The sequence below is a fragment of the Mobula hypostoma genome, chromosome 21, assembly GCF_963921235.1.
Source record: "Mobula hypostoma chromosome 21, sMobHyp1.1, whole genome shotgun sequence".
NCBI classification, from domain to species: domain Eukaryota; kingdom Metazoa; phylum Chordata; class Chondrichthyes; order Myliobatiformes; family Myliobatidae; genus Mobula; species Mobula hypostoma.
Window position 1 is genome coordinate 39,191,061 of NC_086117.1, and position 26,284 is coordinate 39,217,344.

The following is a 26,284-nucleotide window of genomic DNA, read 5'->3' on the forward strand; positions in this document are numbered from 1 at the left end:
GAGAAAAAAATGATAATAAATAAAATAATAATAATAAATAAATAAATTACATATACTGAATAGATTTAAAAGTGTGCAAAAAAAAGAAATACTGTATTTTTTTTAAAAAGTGAGGTAGTGTTCAAAGATTCAATATCCATTGAGGAATCAGATGGCAGAGGGGAAGAAGCTGTTCTTGAATCGCTAAGTGTGAGCCTTCAGACTTCTGTACCTCCTACCCAATGGTAACAGTGAGAAAAGGGCATGCCTTGGTTGCTGGAGGTCCTTAATAATGGACGCTGCCTTTCTGAGACACTGCTCCCTGAAGATGTCTTCGGTGGAGGGGCTAGTACCCAAGATGGAGCTGACTAGATTTACAACCTTCTGCAGCTTCTTTTGGTCCTGTGCGGTAGCCCCTCCATACCAGACATTGATGCAGCCTGTCAGAATGCTCTCCACGGTACCACTATAGAAGTTTTTGAGTGTATTTGTTGACATGCCAAATCTCTTCAAGCTCCTAATAAAGTATAGCTGCTGCCTTGTCTTCTTTATAACTACATCGATATGTTGGGACCAGGTTAGATCCTCAGAGATCTTGACACCCAGGAACTTGAAGCTGCTCACTCTCTCCACTTCTGATCCTTCTCTGAGGATTGGTATGTGTTCCTTTGTCTTACCCTTCCTGAAGTCCACAATCAGCTCTTCCGCCTTACTGACGTTGAGTACCAGGTTGTTACTGAAGCAGCACACCACTAGTTGGCATATCTCACTCCTGTACGCCCTCTCGTCCGTACCTGAGATCCTACCAACAATGGTTGTATCGTCAGCAATTTTACAGATGGTATTTGAGCTATGCCTAGCCACACAGTCATGTGCATATAGAGAGTAGAGCAGAGGGCTAAGCACACAACCCTGAGGTGCGCCAGTGTTGGTTGTCAGCGAGCAGGAGATGTTATCACCAATGCACATAGATTGTATTCATCCAGTTGGGAAGTCGAGGATCCAGTTGCAGAGAAGGTACAGAGGCCCAGGTTCTGCAACTTCTCAATCAGGATTGTGGGAATGATGGTATTAAAGGCTGAGCTATAGTCGATGAACACCTGACGTAGGTGTTTGTGTTGTCCAGGTGGTCTAAAGCTGTGAGAAGAGCCATTGAGATTGCATCAACCATTGACCTATTGTGACAATAGGCAAATTGCAATGGGTCCAGGTCCTTGCTGAGGCAGGAGTCATGACCAACCTCACAAAGCATTTCATCACTGTCGATGTGAGTGCTACCAGGTGATAGTCATTAAGGCAGCCCACATTATTCTTCTTAGGCACTGGTATAATTGTTGCCTTTTTGAAACAAGTGAGAACTTCCACCCATAGCAGTGAGCGGTTGAAAATATCCTTGAATACTCCCGCTTGTTGGTTGGCTCAGGTTTTCAGAGCCTTACCAGGTACTCCATCGGGACCTTTCACCTTGCGAGGGTTCACACTCTTTAAAAACAGCCTAACATCAGCCTCTGAGACAGAGATCACAGGGTCATCAGGTGCAGCAGGGATCTTCACAGCTGTAGGTGTGTTCTCCCTTTCAAAACATGCATAGAAGGCGTTGAGTTCATCTGGTAGTGAAGCATCACTGCCATTCATGCCATGGGGTTTCACTTTGTAGGAAATAATGTCTTGGAGACCCTGCCAGAGTTGCCGTGCTTCTGATGTAACCTCCAACCTCTTTCGAAATTGTCTCTTCGACCTTGAAGTAGCCCTCTGCAAGTCATACCTGGTTTTCTGGTGCAGGCCTGGGTCATCAGACTTGAATGCCACAGATCTAGCCTTCAGCAGACAACATACCTTTGGTTCATCCAAGGCTTTTGGTTTGGGAATGTACAATATGTCTTTGTGGCACACACAGGTTTTAATGAAGTCGGTAACAACTGCAGCCTACTCATCCAGGTTCGAAGATGAATCCCTGAATACAGCCCAGTCCACCGCTCCTGTGCTTTCCTTGTCCATACCATCTTGGTCCTCACTGCTGGTGTGCCGTCTTCAGTCTCTGCCTATACTCAGTGAGTAGAAGTACAGTAGGTGATCAGACTTTCTAAAGTGAGGGTGTGGAATAGCATGGTAGGCATTCTTGATGGTGGTGTAGTAATCATCCAGTGCGCTGTTTCCTCTGGTATTGCAAGTGATCTGTTGAGGGTAATTGCTTAGTGGTTTTTTCAGACTGGCCTAGTTAAAATCTCCCAAATTGATGGTGAAGACGTTAGGGTACACTGTTTCGTGCATGTTGATTCCATTGCTCAGATCATCCAAAGCCTGCTTGACGTTGGCCTGAGGTACAATGTAAACTACTACCAAAATGACCCCAGAGAACTCCCGTGGTAGGTAAAAAGGACGGCACTTTACTGCTAGATATTCCAGGTCTGGTGAGCAGAATTGGGACAGCACTGATATATTTGTGCACCAAGAAGAGTTGATCATGAGGCATACCCTTCCACCTCTGCTTTTGAGAGACTCTATAGATCTATCCTGATGGTATATAGTAAACCCATTGATCTGGATGGCTGCATCTGGTATGGAAGGGATTAACCGGGATTCTGTGAAATAAAGGACACTCGAGGTCCTAATGTCCCTTTGATTCAGCACCCTAGCTCTGAAATCATCGATTTTATTCACCAGAGTCTGCATGTTTGCCAGCAAGATAGTCGGTACAGGGAGTTTAAAACCCCTCGTTTCCTTAAATGCACTTGTAGACCCGCTCTACACCCGCGCCTCCTCCAAGGTGTTCTCCATGGGCACTTCCGACCACAATCGGTGTTGTTTCCATTGGTTTTAAGCAGCCATAGTTTGTTTAAATGCATTAGGGCATCTTTGTTGACTGTACCAACCTTGGAAGCAGTTGTGCTTTTTAACTGTATCAGGCTGAAAAGTGAATATTTAATTGTATCCATTGAGAGTACTGCTGCTACTTGAGTCGCACCTAGGCACACGTTTATGCTTGCTGTAAGTCACATTTTTCTCTGTTATTATGCATTGCACCGTACTGCTGTTGCAACGTCAACAAATCTCACCACGTATGCCAGTGGTATTAAACCTGATTCTGATTCTGTTCATCCTCAATCTCCTGAAATTATGAAGCAGACTTCAATAAGTTTTAAGCAGTCAGCTTTGGCTCAATGCTAGAACTCCTATTCCAGCATTAAAAAAATTAATCCACAAACACCATTTTAAAGATTGGAGCACAAAAGAAACTTGTTGAAATTTAAAGTTTCCCATTTCATCTGAAGTGAATGATATTTTAATAGCTTCATCTTATCTCTACAGCAAAGTCATTCATGCAGTTTTGCACTCTTATCTACAGCAACTAAAAGAATCTCAAGACTTGGCAAAATACCTTGATCTCTTTAAAATTTGGAAGTCCTTTACTTAACATGTGAGTCTTGGTTTAGTGCAAACACACTTGTTTCTGAGTCACTTACATTATCAATTCTAGTTCACTCTCCAAGTATTTGGAGTGTACTTTATAGACTGGCAAATCAATGCTAAATTGAGGGGGAGGTACTTTGAATAGATACAAATCCAATCCTGCATATTCAGAGATTCTCACTGAACCAAAGCGGCTAAAGCAGATTGGCCAAGTAAAAACAAGTTGCTGATCTTTGAATTCCTTTGGAATAAATTCTGAAATGTGTTATAAGCTGCCTAGCCAAACTTTGATAGGTGAACTATTCAGATTTGGTGGCTAATGCTAAATATATTTGGGAATAGCAGATGCTGGCTCTACTCACAATTGGTTTCTTTGAAGACAATGCAATATTCATTTAAAATATTTTTTGTTTATTTAATTTATTTATTTATTGAGAGACAGTGCGTGCCGCTCAGCAATTGCCAGACTTAATCGTAGCCTAATTATGGGACAATTTATGATGACCAACTAACCTACCAACCAGTATGTCTCTGGACTGCGAGAGGAAACTAGAGCACCTGGAGCAAACCCATGCGGGCATGGGGAGAACATATAAACTGCTTACAGGCAGCGGCAGGAATTGAACCCGGGTCGCTGGTACTATAAAGTATTGTGCTAACCATTACACTAAGTACCACCCATTGGTCTTAAAATATGAAGACTTACATGATTATCTATTTGTATTTGTTAAGAAGCATGCAGAATGAAGATCAAGCTAGGAGATGTCCAGCTGAAGGTGTTAGTGATGGGAATCATGAACAGGTAGCCGAACAGTAGAACTATTTATGCAGAGAGAGAGATGTACAATATATCAATCTACAAGTGGGAAGGTACCTAATAGTAACACGTAGGGAGATGCCCAGTATTGTAATGTATGGATCTATTTCTTTTAAAGCAACCACCACCAAACCCCCGGCACTACATATTGATCTGTTGTCTGTGCATTCACTGTTGTCCATGCATGCGCATTGCTCTCTTGCTGCAATGTGAATACATCAGTTAAAGCCATCTCCTGTGCCCGTGCTTTCTATTTAACTGATATGTGGTTGTGCACAGATAGAACAAATTGGCAATGAGTATGAACCTGAATGTCAGAGGAGATCGTCAACTGCACCGACAGTTACGGGACGAAACAGTGAGAGTTACACAGCACGAAAAGGCCATCACAGACACTATCAAACGCGTGAGTACAGGGCATAGTAACAGTGAAAGAAGTGCTGAATTTAAAGTGAGAAAGTAGCGTTGGCTTCAGTCGGGAAAGTTGATAAATTTGATAGTGCTAATGAAGGATGGCAGTCACATATCAAGAGTGTTGAACTGTTTTGTAACACAAACAACATGGAGGAGCAAAAGAAAGCCCCTACACTTCTTAGCTTAATGGGCCCAAGAAACATACAGTCTCCTATGCAATTTAGTGATCCCTGCAAAGCCAGCAAGCAAGACATTTGGTGAAATTGTTATAATTTTACAAAATCATTTGAGCCTTAAAATGAAGGTAATTGAATTGACTTTATTTCTTAAATCCATCACATACATGAGGAGTAAAAATCTTTATGTTACGGCTCCGTCTGAATGTGCAATGTGCAAATTATAGTAATTTGTAATAAATAGTATGTACAGTAAGATATACAGCATATATACATATATTTATTGTGATATATTAAAAATTGTGTCATGTATCTTCTTGTGATTGTTTGAGCAGCATCGAATCAGGAATGACAACTATTATGTTTTCCTGTGCACTTGTGCCCTGGAAATGATATTAAACAATCTTGAATATTAAATTTTGAATAATTGCAGAGAGATGCTTAAAAGGATTGGACTGTGCAGGAGAGCATCCATTGTAATGAAATATTTGGAAGTGATGTCCAACAGAAAGAGCTACAAGCAAGGAGACACCCACTGTAAATGGAAAAATGTTTTTTTATATTACTTGGACAGGTTAATTTGGATTCAATTTGAAGCACACAGTGGAAAGGCATCTGTCTCCATCCTCTCACAAACAAGAGAAAATCTGCAGATGCTGAAAATCCAAGCAACACACACAAAATGCTGAAGGAACTCAGCAGGCCAGGGAGCAGGCTGAGTCCTGATGAAGGGTCTCGGCCCGAAACATCGACTGTACTCTTTTCCATAGATACTGCCTGACCTGCAGAATTCCTCCAGCATTTTATGTGTGTTTCTTCCATTTCCATCCTCTCTTTATTTGCCCTTGAAACAGTAATGCCTGTGACTCTCTGAGTCTTATGTTTTATTAATATTGGTAGACATATTTCAAAGGAAGTACAATGTTTATCGTTTATCATCATTAAGTTATCATTGCACCACAAGTTTACTCTTGTTTACATGGCATAGTTATAGAGTGGTGTATGTGTGTATTACCTTTGTTAACACCAATTGCAAGAATAATCAATAGTATTTGTGCATTCAGGTGTGCAATGATTCTGCAGTGAAGTTAATACATATTTTCCTTAACTTGCTGCAGTTTCAAAGTAAGATCTCATTAAATGACCTGAAGAAGGCTTCCATTTCAGGTGGTTTTTCAGAATGTGTTTAACTCACTGCATAGCTTTGTATATATGTGCTGTGATGGCAGAAGAATGAAAAGTTAACTTGTCTTCAAAGACATCACCCACGGGTGAAGATGCATCTGAATGTCATACATGACAATGTCAGCTTCTCACCTGAGCAACGTCATCAACGAGACCTGGAAGTCAGGTCAGAATGTGATTCATCTTTGCAACGCATCTTTGCACCACTTGAATTAACCCACAACCAGCATAGCTGCGGCATGAGACTGCATCAGAGCTGAAGTGGCAAGAATGAGAGTGGCTTATGCTAAACATGAAGTTGAAATAAAAATGCAGAAAGATAACATACACATAGAGAATGCACATATAAACATATATAGTTGAAAGCACATGTAGAGGCTACATTAAGGGCTACTTCAATGCTCAGGGAAGAGTATGAAGCTGCGGCTGTCTCAGCAGAGGCAAAGTGTATGAAACAGCAGATGACCTAGACAGTGGTGAGTCTATAACCAGAATCAGTCATGCCTTGTCATCACAACAGCCAATATAGCTTGCTAAAAAATATGTCCAAATGCATTTTGGCAATATAAAAGACCGTGCTCCAGGTCTACGAGGAGAAGCTTATAACACTACGCAACCAAAATGTCTTTCACGGTCCAGGTGCTGATAGTCGAGATCTACAGCAGCAAAAACCTACAACACTCCATTTTGTAGTTCCACACAGCTATACCTCAGTTAAGAATTTCTACAGAAGCCAATCCCATCTGCACAAACATGGACAAAGTGAACTTTCATCCATCCCAGGACACACATTTGGCAAACCGCAATGCTCTCATTCAGGAGCCGCAGGTGCATTAAATTTGGTACAGTATCTGGCTCATCGAGAACAAGTCATAGCAGGACCAGAGGTATTTGACAACCAGTCTTCCATTTATCTGTCATGGAAGTCATGCCTTTTGCAATGCCATGGAAGGACTAAGTCTCCAATCTAGTGAAGAGCCAGACCTTCTCTGTAAGTGGCTTGATGGGGAGTCACTGCAACATGCAAGAATGGTTAGAGAAATTTATATTAATAATCCAGCTATGGGTTTATGAATGCTGTGGCAGAGGCTGGACAAATGTTATGGCTCTCCTCAGCAGACTCAATAACTTTCCAAAGCTCTCACACAAAGAACTGCAAAAGCAATTTGAGCTTGCAGATCTATTGTTGGAACTGCAAGCTGCAAAAAATGAAGGTTACCTACCAAGACTGAGTTTCTTGGATACAGCAAGAGGAATAAACCCTATAGTGGAGAAACTATGTACAGTATCCAAGAACAGTAGATTACTGAAGGGTTCAAGTGTAAATAAACCATGCCCCTATCCACCATTTTCATTCTTTGTGGAATTCATCTGCCACCACACAAAAATGCGAAATGGCCCTAGTTGTTTGCTCGTACACTGAATACAATTATAAAGGAATTATATATACAAATGTCAGCTTTATCAAACAGTTAGTAAGAAAAAGAAAAGAAAAAAATTAAAAGAGCCCATTACAGTTAACCTAGTCCATATGTGTACATAAGTTGGAGCTTACCTTGAAGTTGTCTTTAACTCACACGCTGGACTTGCAGTCTGCGTGAAAGCACACCCAATTTCCAAATGTCGCTCAAAATCCACCTCAAAGAAACAGGCTCCCCCATGGGAGGATTGGCTCTTCTTCCCTGAAGCCATTCATCTGCATCAAGCACCTTGTGCAACAGGGACTGCATCCTCAGTCATCTTCCCTCCTGGCTTCTCCCAGCTTCCACCAAAAAGACCTCAGCACAAACCAGTGTCTGTAACAAAAAAACCTCTTTGCCCCCTGTTCTCTCGAGCCTTCTTCTAATTCCACCATCCTGATTGAGTGATACAACATTCCTAAGTTGAGCAACATAGTTAATTATCTTTAGCTCAAACCCAAACATGCTAAACGTAGAACAGACTGCTCTTACAGAACTGCTAAAATGAAATACCTACAGCATAGCAGTAAAAATCTTAACCAGGGCATTTCACAGTCAACAAAATAAGGTAGAAAACTCTATCATGAACCTCGGTCCATAAGAAACATCATCCCTTGAGGAAATGCAGAGGATTCAGAGAAAAAAACACTTGCAGATTGGAGACAGTTTCTGAAGGAGCATTCAATGTGCTTCAACAGCACACCAAGCAAAAGTCTGTAAAGCTATCATACACTGCACTGAAAGCCACGGTGACCAGCACACATCAGCACTTCATTCAGGGCCCGCACCCTGGGCTGCTGCTGGTTCCAGCACACCCATCAGAGCATGATGGTATACCAGCTGAGCATCCGTCAGAAGTAGCTACTTCCTCCTGCACAGAGGTATGCAGGAAAAGCTTCCAAGGCAACTCCTGCTCTAAAATATGCATAGCCGACATCTACCCGAAAGGGCATCCTGAGCAAAAAATAAAGGCGTATCTGATATTTGATGATTAAAGCAATGTGTCATTGGCAAAAATCAGCATTCTTTGACACATTCAGTATTCAGAGTTCTGTTTCTGTATACACACTAAAGGCATGTTCTGGAACATCAGAAGTTGCTGGAAGAAAAGACATTGGATTGTCTGCCTACCTTTGCCAGCCCTCACTGAGTGCAACCATATTCCCAACAACAGGGATGAAGTTCCAACTCTGAAGCAGCACATGGTCATTCACATCTTAAGGACATAGCTAACATGATTCCCCATGACTTTTCCACTGGGATTCTACTGTTGCTTGGCAAAGACACCATCTATGCACATAAGGTATATGAACAGCGCAATGGTCAGCACAATACACCTTATGCCAAAGTTGGGCAAATACCAGTTTTCCTTGTTGGGATCCTTGGAGGAACTAGCTCAACGTGATTTTTCCTGAAGGGTCTCTCCAGTGACGTGGGTTGGATTATAGTGGGTTAAGTCCTCATCAGCCCAATGTCAGAACATTAAAGACTAATGTCCTGGAGAATGGGTGCCCAAGTCATTTCAATCCCTGTGAATGTAGATGCTGTATGGAAGAGAAGATTAAGTAGAATATCTATGAAAGAGAAGATAAGCAAACCAAGTGCCCTTATATACTTAACTCTGTTCATCCAGATTAGGGCAAGCTGAATTGTTGCTCAGAAGATGATTATAAACTGGCACCTTCCATTGAAGATGAGGCCTTCCTTTGATCGTGAACAAAGAGGTGAGCAAAGAGGAGTCAAACAGTTCGGTAGCTCCCTTTCCTTTCCACTCTTCATGACAATTTCTACAGAATAACAGAGAGCAGGCCCTTAATCTACTCATGTCCCTCAATTGTACATTGAGAAGGAAAGCAGAAATATCATCATACAGAGTTCATGGAGAAACTCTCCAGGAGCAACCATGCTGAGGCAGCCGTTCCACCAGATTGCAACAAGAAAAACTGCTATTTGCCCAATTTTACCACCCCCCCCCCCAAAGAAATCAGCACGAATATATATTGTCTTTGAGTTACTTCCACTGTTCAAAGACATATCACTGAGCAAAGTATTCTTGTGGATCCAGATCTCACTAACACTGCTCAGGGTGCTGGTCCACTTCAGAACTAAGTCTGTCGCAGTGATGGTAGACATTGAATATGTGTTTCACTGCTTCCTAGTGAGAGACGACAATCAAAACTACTTCAAATCCTTGTGGTTTCATGACCTCTTATTGGACAATGAGGTTCTGTAGTATCTCATGAGAGTTCATGTAATTGGTAACAATCCCTCACCAGATGTGGCAATTTATAGCCTTTCAAGGACAGCTGTCGAGGGTGAGAAGGAATTCAGAACTAAAACACGGAGGTACATAGAGAAGCATTTCTATTTTGATGATAGCTTTAAATCATTTTCTACTGCAGAAGAAGCAGTCAACGTGCTGAAGGCAGCACAAGACAAGTTGGCGCAGGATAATCTCTGACTGCATAAGATCGTGCCCAACAGTGCTGAGGTCATGCAACGTTTCTCATATGAAGATCTGGCCAAAGGTCTACAGAATCATGATCTTGGACAGTACTTACCTCTGTGGTGTATTCTGAGCCTTGAATGAGACCTCGTTTCTGATACCTTTACCTTTCAGTTCGCAGATACCAAAAGACAATTAATGCATCATGGTGTGCTATCGACTACGTGACCTATATGACCCTCTGGGATTTGCTGCTGCTGTCAGTATTCAGAGACACCTCATGTTAAGAGAGTTGATCTAGGACACTTGTGGATAGGTGTCCCATTCCTTGACGCGAAACACGAGCAGTGGCAGCAGTGGTATTCTTCCCTTTAGGATCATAAGGGCTTGAAAATTCCAAGAACCTACAGTACACAATTCCGCTATCCCCTGCCCAAAAGAGAGGTCTGGATCTTCTCTGATCTGTCAACTAAAGCTATTGCTGCTGTTGCATACCTGAATATCACAGACACTGCTAGATTTAGTGAAGTTAGATTTATCCTGGGCAAGTCAAAGCTTGCTCCCAAACCTGATCTCACCGTACCAAGGCTTGAACTTGGTGCTGCTGTTCTAGCAGTTGAGATGGCAGAGATGAAAATCAAAGAGATGAACAGAGAAATAGATGATATCAAGCACTTCACTTACAGAAAAGTTATGCTCAGTTATATATTTTTGAAATAAAGACATTCTGTATTTATGTACATAATAAGATCCAACGTATCTGGCAATTCCACAGAAGAGCCAATGGAATTATGTCCCTACTGATCTCAACCCCGCTGGTTATGCCTCAAGAGGGCTCCAAGGTAATCAGCTCACCTCCTCCTCAGGGTTAACTAACCCAGCATTTCTTCTTAATCTCCATCAGGAACATCATCAAGGCCGGTATTTTTGACATGAGATTGATTAAAGACTGTGTGGTAAGACTGTTTCAAGACGAGGCTCTGAGAGTATCCTTCTTTCGTCAAAGACTTAATGAGGTGACCATTTGACTTTTAGTTTCAGTAGTTAAGTTTGACACCTAATGGATGCCACACATGTTGGCCTCTAGAGGCACAGTTTTTTTGTGTGAACATGATTCGCCGTATGTTAACGTTTTTATTTAATTTCCTGCGCAGATTAATTTGGATTCTATTTGAAGCACACTGTGGAAAGAAATTTATCTCTACCACCACCTCCAACTGGATCCCACCACTAAGTGCATCTTTCCCTCCCCCCCTTCTCTGCTTTCCGCAGGGATCACTCCCTACATGACTCACTTGTCCATTCGTCCCCCCCATCCCTCCCCACCGATCTCCCTCCTGGCACTTATCCTTGTAAGTGGAACAAGTGCTGCACATGCCCTTACACTTCCTCCCTTACCACCATTCAGGGCCCCAGACAGTCCTTCCAGGTGAGGCGACACTTCACCTGTGAGTTGGCTGGGGTGATATACTGCGTCCAGTGCTCCCGATGTGGCCTTCTATATATTGGCAAGACCCGACGCAGACTGGGAGATCATTTCGCTGAACACCTACGCTCTGTCCGCTAGAGAAAGCAGGATCTCCCAGTGGCCACACATTTTAATTCCACGTCCCATTCCCATTCTGATATGTCTATCCACAGCCTCCTCTACTGTAAAGATGAAGCCACACTCAGGTTGGAGGAACAACACCTTATATTCCATCTGGGTAGCCTCCAACCTGATGGCATGAACATTGACTTCTCGAACTTCAGCTAATGCCCCACCTCCCCCTCATACCCCATCTGTTACTTATTTATATACACAGATTCTTTATTTCTTTTTCTCTCTCTCTTTTTTCTCCCTCTGTCCCTCTCACTATACCCCTTGCCCATCCTCTGGGTTTTTTCCCCTTCCCCCTTTTCTTTCTCCCTAGGCCTCCTGTCCCATGATCCTCTCATATCCCTTTTGCCAATCACCTGTCCAGCTCTTGGCTCCATCCCTCCCCCTCCTGTCTTCTCCTATCATTTTGGATCTCCCCCTCCCCCTCCCACTTTCAAATCTCTTACTAGCTCTTCTTTCAGTTAGTCCTAACGAAGGGTCTCGGCCCGAAACGTCAACTGTACCTCTTCCTAGAGATGCTGCCTGGCCTGCTGCGTTCACCAGCAACTTTGATGTGTATCTCTATCCTCTCTTTATTTGCCCTTGAAACAGCAATGACTGTGAGTCTTAGGTTTTGTTAATATTGGTAAACATTTAGTAGATATCTTGAAAGAAGTACTATGCTTATTGTTATTAATATATTGTTGTGCCACATGTTTACTCTTGTTTACGTGCCATAGTTATGGAGTGTTTTGCATTACCTTGGTTAACATTGATTGTGAGAATATTCAACAGTGTTAGTATATTCTTGATCCCCTCGGCAACATCTGTGGAGTGTACGAGGCGATCAAGAAAGCCATCAGTCCAACCCAGACCAAGGTAGCACCACTGAAAATCATAACAGGCGAGACCATCAAAGACAAAGGCAAGCAGATAGAGAGATGGGTGGAGCATTACTCTGAACTCTTCTCCAGAGAAAACAGCATCTCGGACAGACACCGTGGAATTCCTGCCTGTCATGGAGGAACTGGATGCATTGCCGACTGCCGAAGAGCTGAGTAAAGCCATCGACAGCCTGCACACTGGGAAGGCACCAGGATTGGATGGCCTTCCACCAGAGGCCATCAAGTGTGCAAAGGGTGTCCTGCTAAACCACCTGCATGAACTACTGTGCCAGTGCTGGACAGAGAGTGCAGTGCCGCAAGACATGAGAGACTGCAACATTGTCACCCTATATAAGAACAAAGGGGACAAAAGCGACTGTAACAACTACAGGGAAATCTCCTTGCTGAGCATCGCTGGGAAGGTCTTCGCCCGCGTGGTCCTGAACAGACTGCAGAAAATAGCCGAAAGGGTATATCCCAAGTCTCAGCGCAGGTTCAGGTCAGAACACTTCACAATCAACATGTTCTTCTCCCTTCCACAGCTACAAGAGAAATGCAGAGAGCAAAGACAACCATTCTATGATGCTTTCATGAGCAGAGACAGCCTGTTCAAAATCCTCGCCAGGATTTGTTGTCCCCCGAGGCTCCACAGAATAGTTCAGTCATTCCACACAGACATGAAGGGCGTCGTTCAGTTCGACGGCTCTTCTTCAAAGGCCTTCAACATCTGCAGCAGTGTGAAGCAGGGCTGTGTGCTTGCCCCCATCCTGTTCGGCATCTTCTTTACAGTCATGCTGAAGCACACCTTTGGAACATCAACTGATGGTGTCTACCTCCACACCAGATCGGACGGGAGGCTGTTCAGTCTGTCCCAGCTGAGGGTAAAAACCAAGGTTCGTGAAGTACTCATCAGGGGCATGTTGTTTGCAGACGATGCGGCACTGGCAACACACTCTGAAGAGCAACTGCAACACATCATGGACAGCTTCTCAAGAACCTGCCAGGACTTCAGCTTGACCATCAGCCTGAAAAAGCAGAACCAAGACAACACCGGAGGACAGCGCCTTCAAGTGCAGTCACTGCAGCCAAGACTGTCACTCCTGCGTGGGCCTCTAGAGCCGCAACAGATGCTGCTCTACCAACACAGACTGAAGCAAGACTTTCCAGGCGCAGATCCATGGTCTCGCGAGACTAACGGATGCCACGTAGAATTAGTATATTCAGGCGCACAGTGATTCTGTATTTTTTACTTAACTTTCTACAGTTTCACAAGTAATATCTCATTAAAATCCTTGAAGAAAGATTCCATCTCAGGTGATTTTTGAGGTGTTTAACTCACTGCATTGCTTTGTACATACGCACTGTGAGGGCAGTAGAATATGAAAGAAGTCTAATGCAATGTTATACAAAAAGGTGCCCAGTAGGTTGAGATATATGAAGGAAGATACCCAGTCGAATTTGGTTGTCCAAGGATATCTCATTTTATTGGATAACTCCCTACTTATAGCTCATTATAATTAGATTGTAGATCCGTATCAAATCTACCAACACAAAGACAAGCTGGTTACCAACTAAGCAATGGATGGTTGAATGAAAAGGGAGTTACATGCAGGAGAAATCCTAAAAGAACTCGTGAAGGTAATATCCAATGAACCATTTTGTCAGATTGTGTTATCCTGGACAGTGAAACAAGGTATGTTTTTTCTAATATTAATCTCTGGCAGTTATTCTTTCCCCTATTTTAACAGAAGCATACTGACAGCAAGTATTCCAAAATTTTCTTTATTAAAAAGCTCATATGATGTGAGGAACTCAATACGATCAAGGTAATGTCATTCATGGATATCAAAAAACCTTACTGAAATCTTTTTACATTAAAATTAAAACAAGCTTGAACCTTAATATCGTCATGACAGTTTGCTAATTAATCACACTCTTAATTGGTGTTTTGTCATTCCTTCCACAATCACCAATCCTCTACTAATAAGATAGGTAGGAAATACATTTTCAACTTTAGGACAATCCAAATCCTGAGTCAGTCACTAGGAAATCTGTGCCTTTGTGGTTTAATCTTCTGATTTTCATTCCCATCCCATGGGAACACTGTTTCATCCCAAAAGTTTGGCAAAATAGGACCCTTTGTCATTCAGGGAACAGGGAGTGCCAAAGACAGTAACTAAACCCTGGCAGTCCTGCTGTGTCCTTTATGTAGCACTTAAACCACAGTGTTAAAAAAGCATTGAAGATATTAATTTATAACAAAAACTTTCTGACCATGTAAACTTCTAAGTATTGCCTTTGCCAAATTACAGCAATAAAATATTATAAAATATTTTAAAAATTTCCAATCTTACACTTACCTAAACTATACTATGCCAGCAGAACCACCCAACCATCAAGCAGAATTTTTCAAAATGTTCTTGGGAATGCAGTTCATCATATTGATTATTTGTTCTTTGTGCCTTTGAGTAAATTCTCTTCAGTGAAGTTAATGAGGTTCTCAAGGCTGTGGCCTACAACTAATGGGATCCTGAATCGTCTGTGGTGATGACTGGCTTTGTGGCTGCAGACTCTCTTTCATGAACGTCAATTCTGAATGTTATTTGCTTACGTTTATTGCTTGCACAATTTATTTTTTTTCTGTGCATTGGGTTACATCTTTTTTTCAATGGGTTCTATTGGGTTTTTTTGTTTTGTGGCTGCCTATAAGGAGGTGAATCACAAGGTTGTATATATTATACATACTTTGATAATAGTTCCTTAAAGTTGTTATACCTGGGGTTGATACTGGGGGCAAGCTCCCACTATCTATTAAATGCTCCCAATGGCATGCGTCTCAAATAGCCTCTGACAACCAAGTCCAGCTCCTGGCCTTCACATGTGGCTTAGCTACTAAGCCTGGTGGAAATGATTCTACTGACAGGAGAAGGGGTCAAGGCAGGTTACTGGCACCTTGAAACCAGTCGCTTCAGACATGAGGTTTGTCAACCATCATTGGCAGCTAATCTAGGAGAAGAAAAACTCTGATCTCAAACCCCACTGCTGCCTTGCGGTTATACCCACTCATGGGGAGTAGCTGGAGTCCCTAAGACAGTCCTACACTGAGTTCAATGCCGACTGGCAACTCCTGTGACTCTGCTGGTGCCAAACTGTATTGATCCCTGCTGTTCCTTTGGGTTCATCAGATACACAGAGAGAGGAGGGCTTGCCACAAGAGCAACAGCTTGCTCTCCAGATCGTACTGCCCAGGCTTGCATATCGAGACAGCTAGGACACAATATCTACAAGGAGTGATTGATAAGTTCATGGCCTAAGGTCGAAGGAGTCAATTTTAGAAAACCGAGCACACTTATTTTTCAACATAGTCCCCTCCTACTTAGTCCAGCGGCCGTGGAGCATACGGATCTTGGACCTCCAGAAAGTGTCCACAGCAGGGTTGAGTGATAAGTTCATGGCCTAAGGTAGAAAGAGATGAATTATACATCTCTTGTTACATGCACATGCAGTTCCACTCTTTAAGTGATTATGCAGAAAGTTTGAAGTTAATAACGCATCGGGGTGATTGATAAGTTCATGGCCTAAGGTAGAAGGAGATGAGTTATTAGCTTCAAACTTCCTGCATAATCACTCAAAGAGCTGAACTGCATGTGCATGTAACCAGAGCCGTATAACTTATCGCCTTCTACCTTAGGCCATGAACTTATCAATCACCCCTGCTGTGGACACTGGAGGTCCAAGACCAATATGCTCTATGACCGCTGGACTAAGTGTGTAATTGTAGGAGGGGACGATGTTAAAAAATAAATGTGCTAGATTTTCTAAAATTGACTCCTACCTTAGGCCACAAACTTAAAAATCACCCCTCGTATAGTCAACTCAAACCGACGGAGGCACCTCACCCTTACTTTGATAATAACTGTACTTCGAACTTTGAACCCACTTCCCTCACCCCCATCAGTACATCTCACCAACACTTCTCCCTCCAATCAGGGCAGGTGACAAAATAAGTAGACAGAGAATATTCCAACTGATTTGGGTTAATTTTTCCAAAAGATGCTAAACACCTGGCAATGGATTTCATGACAATGAAAGGGGATTACTTCGGTACAGATTTCATAACATCAGAGAAAGATACAGCAGGGAAGGCAGTTTTCAGGTCAAGGAAGAATGATTAGACTAATTCCTGTTCCAAGCTCTCAATCTGTAGCCTCATGGGTTATGGCTTTTCAAGTGTTCATCAGCGCACTTACTAAATGTGGTGAGGGTTTCTGCTGCCAACAGCATTTCAGATATGGAGTTCCAGATTCCCTTCATTTTATTTTTGAGTAAATCTTCCTCATGCCCCTGCTAATCTAATGCTTTTAAATTTTATAGACAATCTCACTTATATGACCCTTCTTTCTCCTGTTCCTCTGAGTTTGAGATTGACCGTTCCCGTTTGGCAAAGCTGAATAACAAGGGTCTCGCATACAAATTAGGAGCAAAGCAGCAGCAGCCCCTCAAGCCTTCTCTGTTATTTAGTAAGAACATGGTGAATCGGATTGTAATCTTAACACCATATTCCCATCAATCCATGCTAACCTTCCACCTCCAGCTCATTATTTTTTTTGCACAAGACACACTTTTACTATAATGTCCCTCCAGCTGTGACGTTCCATTAGGTAAGTAGTTAGATAAGAAGGGAAGTGACATTATTGAAAGCTGAGAGTCCATCAACGTGTTGTATTAATCCTATAAACTGGAAGAGCTAACAGGAGAGTCAGCTGTTAATCTAAGATTGTGGTGTCTTCCCAACTGACTCACTTCTTCATCCGCAGCTGGAACCTGCTCTTCCACTGTATGTATACAAAGATAAAATATACAAGCTACAACAGCATTTCGAAGAACTGAAATTACCAATCTGCTTCTGATGTACAACAACACAATTACACAATTAAAAAATAAATCTGCATAGCCCCTGGGAGTTATTCACAAAAGTGTTAAAATTGGGGCTTGTGTCGCATGACAGTTTTGGCAAGAACTTCCGTGCTGTTCTGCTTATGAATTCCTTTCAGACTCCCTTTACTAGAAATGTCGTGACCTTTGGGTGTTTTGCCAGGGAACTGTTCTTTATGAATTCCAGGTTGGGTTCTAGACTTCCGGAGTCCTTCAGATAAGTTGGATCCTTCCCTGATTGAAGGTGAAGCAACTGATTGACTTCTGCGGGCTGGAGAGTAGAGACATCTGTAAACAAAGCAATACAGAAAGAAATGGAAGTGAAAATGTAGCTGTGTGTTCAAAGTTTCACATTTAGTAACCCATTCCATCAAAATCCTTAGGAACTGCATTTATTGAATTATGTCTTGAAGAAACATATATTTGTGTGGTACAGATATTTGTGAGACACGAGTTCTTACTTGTGCACAATTCCTCTGGTGCTCTGGTTTCCTCTCACAGTTCAAAGACATACCGGTTAGTAGGTTAATTAATTGACCATTGGAAATGTTCCTGTGACTAGGCTGAAGTTAAATAGGTGGGTTGCTGGGTAATGCTGCTTGTTGGGCCAGAAGGGCTGTTCCACACTGTATCAATAAATGAAATAAAACAGAGGGAAACAGAACCCAGGATGGAGTGTTAAAGTAACAGAGAAAGAGTAGTGCAACTAAAGAAATAAAATGCAAGGAACGTGACAAAGTAGATTGGGAGATCAGTGTTAAACAGTTCGCCTTTAGTGTATGAGAGCATATTACAGACATCTTTAAGTCAATTTTGTCCATGTGTTGGAAAATATTCAAAATCACTCAATGCAATAATCTCACCTCGGATGAATAGTGTTGATGAGAGCCAGTTAACATAAACAGTTGTTGATTGCCTCCTCTTGTCTAGTTACAATAGTACAGAAACAGGATGTCCTTCTCTTGTCGCTGATTTTGATGGGGTTGAAGTATCAGTGTGTTACACTGTTTAATAGAATACCATTGCAGAAGTATCAATGGAAATGATTCCTTGTCAATTTCTTAAGTAGCTTCTCACAGTGGAAGTGGCAGCCTGAGTTCTTGACAGACAATGGTTTATGTTTACTGTGGAGAAATTACTGAGGAGAGATTTATTCAAGATAGGTTCTTGTTTGAATTTAATAATATTTATGGGAGCTCATCCATGTGTACAGGTGATTTTAATCTGGGGAGGGCCTTTAAATTTCACTCCCTCTCCCTCATCACCTGATTTCCAATAATCATTTTTATTTCAGATTTCCAGCAATTGCTGTATTCTGAATATCACAGTCCTAGCATATTCTTTTTCCCCCTCTTTCTAGCTGCCCTTCCTTATCTTCCCCAAATAAGTGACCAACAAATTCAATGATGATGAATCACTTAACTAACAACATGAAAAGTGGGCTAATTACCATTTAATTCTCTGTTTAAAAAATTGTGGATCAGCAGTACTTATATTCTGTGGATCACTAGACCTTAATTGAGTTATTTAATTTTATTTGAGTGTGTATTTTTTTATTGTTTTTAAATTTTGGATATTAGTAGATGCCTTCACTTTTAAATGGTATGGTTAATATTTTAATAGTTTTATGATGATTTTGAATATCAAGGGGCATCCATGATCTTTATGAGAAGTTTGACATTGCTTAACAAAATAATTATTTCTACCTGTTCTGTGGGTGACACTTGCATTTTGCCCTATCGCCGAATAAACCTCGTGATGAGAGGGCCTTGCTGTTGAGTTTTCAGAACACATGGGTCAAGAGCAAACTTGTCATGGATCCATGTGTCTATAGAGGTGTACAGCATGAAATTGAGCCCTTGGTCCATCGTGCCGATGCTAAAATGCATTAGGTCCAAAAGCTTCCATGCTTTAACTTCCATGATGGCATTGATTGTACGGATAGTCAGAGGCTTTTTCCCAGGGCTGAAATAGCTGCCACAAGAGGACACAGGTTTAAGGTGCTTGGGAGTAGGTACAGAGGAGATGTCAGGGGTAAGTTTTTTACTCAGAGAGTGGTGAGTGCTTGGAATGGGCTGCCGGCAACAGTGGTGGAGGCAGATATGATAGGGTTTTTTTTAAGAGACTTTTTAATAGGTACATGGAGCTTAGAAAAATAGAAGGCTATGGGTAACCCTAGTAATTTCTAAGGTAGGGACATGTTGGGCACAACTTTGTGGGCCAAAGGGCCTGTATTGTGCTGTAGGTTTTCTATGTTTTAACTATTTAAGTGCTCACCTTAAGCATAGTAATTGTTTCTGATTCCACCAATCTCCTTGGCAGTGAGTTCCAAATATCATCCATTCTCTGTATGAAAAAAACTTTCTCCTCAAACCCTCTGAAATTTCTGTCTCTTTCCTCAAACTTGGTTCTGTTTTTTTTTCTCCTCCAATATACCTACCAACCTTCTGACACCACACCTTTGGTTAACAAAGATGCAGAAATATCCATCAGGTCTCCAGCACGCTCTTCCTCTGTTCCCATAGCAACACGAGACAGATGTCACCCAGCCCTGGAGACTTGTCAACACTCGTGCATCCCATGATATCTAACATTCTAACATTCTTAGAACATGATATCTTCTTAATAAAGACATTAACAACATGCTACAGATTTCCCGCCACTGTCTATCACGAGTTTGTATGTACTCCCCACGACCATATGGGTTTCCTCTGGGTGCCTCCCACATTCCCAAGATGTACCAGTTGGTAAATTAATTGGCCATTGTAAACTGTCACTTTATTAGGCTAGGGTTAAATCTGGCGTTGCGGGCAGCATGGTTCAAAGGGCTGGAATGGCCTAATTCTGCGCGGTATCTCAATAAATAAATAAATTATCATATACTTCTTACTGAACTCATTATCTTTCATATCTTTCTCCTTGGTGAATACAGGTAAGTATTCTCTTGGATCCTCATCCACATCACCTGGCTGCATCCACAAGATACTCCATTGGTTCCTGAGGGGACTCACTCTTTCCCCAGATACCATTTTGCTCCAAATATACGTAGAATATCTTAGAATTCTCCGTATTGTTACTAGCCAAGGATATTTCATAGCCCCCTTTTGCCCTCCTAATTTCTTTTTTCTCTTCACCATTTTCTATACAACTCAAGAGACTCACTTGATTCTATTTGCCTCGTAGGTAGGTAACAGAAAGATGGACCCTTGACCTCACAATCCAACTCGTTATGTTCTTGCACTGTATTGTCTAGCTGCAGTGCACGTTTTCTGTTGCTGCACATTATTCTTCATTTTATTATTTTACCATGTACTGGCACAGTGCACTGTGTAATGATTTGATTGTTATGAACAGCATGCAAGACAGGATTTTCATTGTAGCTCAGTACATGTGGCAATAATAAACCATTGCCATCTTTTTTTATACCTGCCACACAATTTTTTCTTCCTGATCAAAGGAAAAATTCAATACCCTTAAATCCCCAATTCAAGACCTTAATACAAGGAATAACCTTAGAACTTTACATAAACACCTTGAAACTTGCAAAATTATGGCCATCATTCCCACAACGTTCCCCCACTGAAACATTCACAACTGCCCAGTTTCATTTCATAGGATAAGTTAGACTGCTGCTCTATCACTAGTAGGACTATCGGCATGTGATGCATCTGATAAACTTTCTCGGACACACCTAACTAATTCTGTCTCTCTTAATCCCAGTCAGGAAAACTTAAATCCCCCACTCCCACAACCCTACTGCTTTTACAATTTTCTGAGATTTACTTACATGTCTGTTTCTCTAATTCCCTCTGAATATTGATAAGCTTGCAGTTTCACCCAGCAAAGCAATCAACCCTCTCTTTTTCCTAAGTCCTACCGGTATAATGCCGAGATGATCCCTCCAGGAGATTTTCTCTAAGTACTGTCACGGTGTTCTCCAAGATCAGTCATACAACTCCCTCTGCTCTTTTATTTACCATTCATAGCATCTGAAACATCTAAATCCCAGACCATTAAGTTCCCAGTTCTTTTGTGCGTGCAATAATGTCATAATTCCAAGCGTTGATCCACGTCACCAAACACACTCCCGAATTTATATAGATGTGCCATGGAAAGCATTCAAATTGGCTGTGTCACCATCTGGATTGTGGGAGCTACTGCACAGGATCAAAATAGGTTGCAGAGAATTGTAAACTTAGCTCCATTGTGGGCACTATCCTCCGTAGTATCCAGGACATCTTCAAGGAGTGGTGATCAGAAAGGCAGTATGCATCATTATGGACCCCTATCATGCCTTGCTCCTATTGTTACCATTAGGAAGGAGGTACAGAAGCCTGAAGGCAAACACTCACTGATTCAGGAACAGCTTCTTCTCCCTCTGCCATCCTATTTCCGAATGGACATTGAACCCATGAACACTACCTCACTTCTTTCAAGTTTTTTTAAATTTTTGCACTATTTATTTAACTATTTTATATATACAGTGCTTATTGTAATTCAGGTTTTTTTTTCTCTTTTACTCTATTGCATTGTACTGCTGCGGCAAAGACAACAAATTTCATGGCAAACGCCGGTGATATTAAGCCTGATTCTGATCTCAATTCATCTGACTGACCCGCAAGGCAGCTGCACTCAAGTAAATACAGCTGAAATTGCTAGTCCTTTCATGCTCCGTAACCTGCCCCAGTCTGCTCCGCCCATTCGACTGATTTATCCTCAACATTTTTCTCCCCACCTACTGCACTACAACTACGTTTCTCACTCCCTGCCAAATTAGCCACCAGATACCTACTCCTCCTCCTTCTGGGTGGGTGGGTGGTTTATTGACCTTGCTAAATTACCCCCAGTGAAAAGATGAGCAGTAGAATTTGAGAGGGGTGGGTTTGGTGGCTGATTGAGATGTAGGAAAAACAGGTAAAATGGAAAAGTAGTGGAGGAATGGGATTATTCTGTGAGCTGGTGTAGATTTGATGGGATAAAATTCCATCTGGGTGTAACGGAAAATCTTATACCAAATTAACTACAAGAATACTATCGCAGTTAAGGTAGGTTTTAAGACATTTTAAAGAGGAGAAGGGAGCAAGCAACCAAGCCGCAGCTATAGTGATTATAATCACTGACATTCATGACAAGAATTCAAAGAGCACATTTAGGACTGACAGAGCTAACAGTGGGAGGAAGTGATAAAGCCATAAAGGGTTTTGAAAGAATAGTACTTGGAGCTAAAATAGAGAATTGGGACACAACCGAGTTCTGAATATTCTTAGATATACTGAGAGGAGAAAGTCAGCTTGGAGAAAAAAAGTAAATGTAGATCTGGGACTGCAAAATAAAAATGCTGGAGTTGCTCATGGAATCGAACCGCAGCTGTGAATTGCGAAACAAATTCTGGGAAAAGTGACCAACTGTTTCTCCCAACAGGCATTACCGGACTTGCTAGATATCTCTAGCATTCCCTGTTTTAGATGGAATGATAAAGTCTGGGGAGATATTACAGAGGCGGAAATAAGTTTTTCTGGAGATAACTCAGTGCTTTTTAAGTTGCCTTTTTTTTGCTACATTCGAGAGCTACTGTGTTGTCACTTTTTGGGAATATTCTAACTGCCAAGTGTGGTAAATGGAATGTACCTGCTTGTATTTATATACTCGTCCTTGGCTGTCCTCTTTGTTACGGGCTTGCTCTCACACTTCCCCTCGCTAGTGATGGCTCTGACGGTGCAGATGTATTCTGTGTTCGCCGTCAGGCGCCTGGCAGTGAAGCAGCGGTCAGCACCCAGGTACACCACCTTCCCGTTCATGCTGAGTTCAAAATTGAACAGGCGTCCCAGTGGCACCTCTGGCACGTCCCAGGTGATGAACATCTCATTGCGCCCCAGGACATTGAGGGTCAGTTTCCCAGGTGCATGGTCACCAGGATCGGCGGTGCTTGCGCAAAGAGAGGACCTCTCGCCTTTTCTCTTGCTGGTGCAGGCGCACACGTGGAACTCGTAGGTTTTGGAGGGTGTGAGTCCACTCACTATACAGCTCTGCTCTGACGTTGTTTCAATCGCCATGTCACCTCTGTACAGCACGTAGCACTTGATAACACCATTGGGCTCTGCTGGGGGAGACCATGCCAACTTCAACTGTGTTGGAGTGCAGCCAATCACTCGAAAGTCCAGTGGGCGACTTGGTACAGCCTCCTCCACCGTTGTCATAGTGACGTCACTGTACAGTCCATCATCGACTTCAGTTGAAACATGCAGCTTAAAAGCATATTCTTTACTCATTTTTACATCTGTTAGGATGAAACTGCAATCTGAGCCTTTATAAAGTAGCCTCTCTCCATCGAGCAAGCTGAAATCACAGCAGAACAAATCAAAATCAATACAATTTACAACAATAAAATAATGTTCAACTTCTAACATTAAATCAGAATGTAAGATTGTATTCTAGAGGAATTATCTTCACCAGTTTGTATGCTCCCAATAACATCCACCTAGTCAGATTATCCTCAAGGTCTATTTCTGGTGATGAGTTAGTTGTCTTCTGCTGAGGTAGTCACCAGCAGGGGTACTGCAAGTAGCCTCAGCTTCACTGGGTCAGATGAATTAAAAAGAGATACCATATGTTAATTTCCTGCCTCCTGTGCTCCATCTGTTAATTTTCATATCTCTGTATTGATGCTGTTGACTTCTTTAATGGAGGATCTGCTTTCTGGAATACAAACACCACCACACAGAAATGGACACAATTCACTAGAAACAAATTAAAAGGTGCCACTGACCTAGTCCACTAAATGCCAACATTAACTTGCTTGTTCACACATCAACTAGGATCTTATTAGGTTTAAGAGATTTTTTTCATTCAATATCTGTGACACACACTGTACTGCCATTGAAGGGCCAAGTCGCAAACCTTGCCAAGAGCTAGACCTCTGTAAGTGACTTGATGGAGAGTCACTACAACATGCAAGAAGGGTTAGGGCAGTACACATTAATAATCCAGCTCCAGATTTGCAATGATGTGGTAGAAGCCGGACAAATGCTATGGCTCTCCAGAAGCAAATGAAGAATCTCTCCTCAGCAGGCTTGATAATTTTCCAAAGCTCTCTCATGAAGAACCACAAAAGCTACAGGAGCTTGCAGATCTATTGTAGGGATTACAAGCCACAAAATCAAGGGTGACCTACTTGGAATGAGTTTCTTGGACACAGCAAGAGGAATAAGCCCTATTTTAGAGAAACTAACATAAAAGTTCAATGGATAACTGAAATGTTCAAGTATAAAGTGAAGCATCATGCCCCCCCCCCATCTGTCATTTTCATTCTTTGTGGAATTTGTCTGCTGCACACAGAAATGCAAAAGGACCCTTGTTTTGCGCTCTCAACCGTCAGCAGCATGTCATTCAAAGAGAACTATCCAGCAAAAGCATGGTCAGCAAAACTGAAGTAAAAAACTTCATTCTGAAACCCAATCGACAAAGCCCTGTCCAAAAGAAACCTCACCCCTTAAAGAAATGCAGTGGGTTCAGAGAAAAAATTGCTTGCAGACCGGAGACACTTTCTAAGGAAGCACTCAATATGCTTCAGATGTTGTGCTTCAACAACATACCAGGCAAAGGACCTTAAAGTTAGCATGCACTGCATTGAGTGTAATTGTGATCAGCACTTATCAGTACTTCATTCAGGGCCGGCACGTTTGGCTGTTACTGGTTCCAGTACATCTGCAGCAGAGCACAACGGCGAGTCAGCTGAGAATCAATCATGTGTAGCTGTTTCCTCATCCAAAGAGACATGTGGGAAAGGTTTCTAAGAATAATCCTACTCTAAAATCAGTCAACATATACCCAAAAGGATATCCTGAGCAAAAAATAAAGGCATATATAATATTAGATGATCAGAGCAATGTGCCAATAGCAAAATCAACATTCTTTGACATTTTCAGTATTCAAAGTTCTGTTTCCCTATATACCCTTAAGATATGTTCTGGAACATCAGAAGTTGATGGAAGGAGAGCCAGTGGATTTGTGATAGAGTCAATAGGAGGGGAATCTGCTTACCCTTGCCCACCCTCATTGAATGTGACCATATTCCCAACAACAGGGATAAAACCCCAACTCACGAAGCTGGATACGGTCATTTATAACATAAGGACATAGTTGACAAGATGCCTCCCCTCCCCCACGTGAGTCTTCTGTTGAGATTCTCCTGTTGGTTGGCAGAGACACCACCTATACACAAAGGTACATGAACAGTGCAATAGTCAACACAATGCACCTTATGCCCTATGATTGGACCTGTGATCGGTCATAGTGGGTGATCAGCCCACTGTCAACACATTTAAGACCAATGTCTTGGAGAACTGCGCCCAAGTCATGTCAGACCCTGTGAGTGTAGAATCTATATGAAAGAGAAGATTGCAGGAAAACAAACCAAGCACCCTGATATACTTACCTCTGCTCAACCAGACAGAGGCAAGATGGTCTTCTGTCACACAGAAGATGATTATAAGCCGGCACCTTCCATCGAAGATGAGGTTTTCCTTTGAATTATGAATGTAGAGTTCAGCAAAGATGAGTCAAACGGTTTGGTAGCCCCCTTTCCTTTCCAGCCTCCACAACAACTCCTAGCAAGCATCAGAGAGCTTAGTCAACTCAAGTCCTTCACTTGAACATTGAGAAAGAAACCAGAAATGCAAGATCATTATGCAGAGTTCATGGAGCGACTCTTTAGGAACAATCAAACTGAGCTAGCTCCTCCACCAGATCCCAACAAAGAAAGTTGCTGATTTCACAACTTTGGAGTTTACCACCCCCAGAAATCTGCACAAATACGAATTATCTACGATTCAAGTGCACAGTTCATAGGAGTATTACGGAACAATGTGCTCTTGAGGGGTCCAGATGTCAATAAAAGTGTGCCTGGGGTCTTCATGCACTTTAGAACTGAGTATGTTGTAGTGATGGCAGACATCGAACAAATGTTCCACAGCTTCCTTGTGAGAGGGGATCATCGCAA

The 26,284-nt window shown here is 42.1% G+C and overlaps 1 protein-coding gene across 2 annotated transcripts in view; it reads right to left on the reverse strand.

Moving 5' to 3' along the window:
* Positions 1 to 16,173: 16,173 nt before the first annotated feature.
* Positions 16,174 to 26,284, reverse strand: part of LOC134359661 (uncharacterized) — an 88,729-nt gene continuing 78,618 nt past the window's right edge. For both annotated transcript variants that reach the window (XM_063073159.1, XM_063073158.1), the window contains exons 8-9: positions 22,915 to 23,622; positions 16,174 to 17,574 (exon numbers count right to left, since the gene is read on the reverse strand). In XM_063073159.1, the coding sequence (XP_062929229.1) occupies positions 17,331 to 17,574; positions 22,915 to 23,622 (952 nt within the window). In that variant the 3' untranslated portion in view covers positions 16,174 to 17,330. The remainder of the gene's footprint in view (positions 17,575 to 22,914; positions 23,623 to 26,284) is intronic.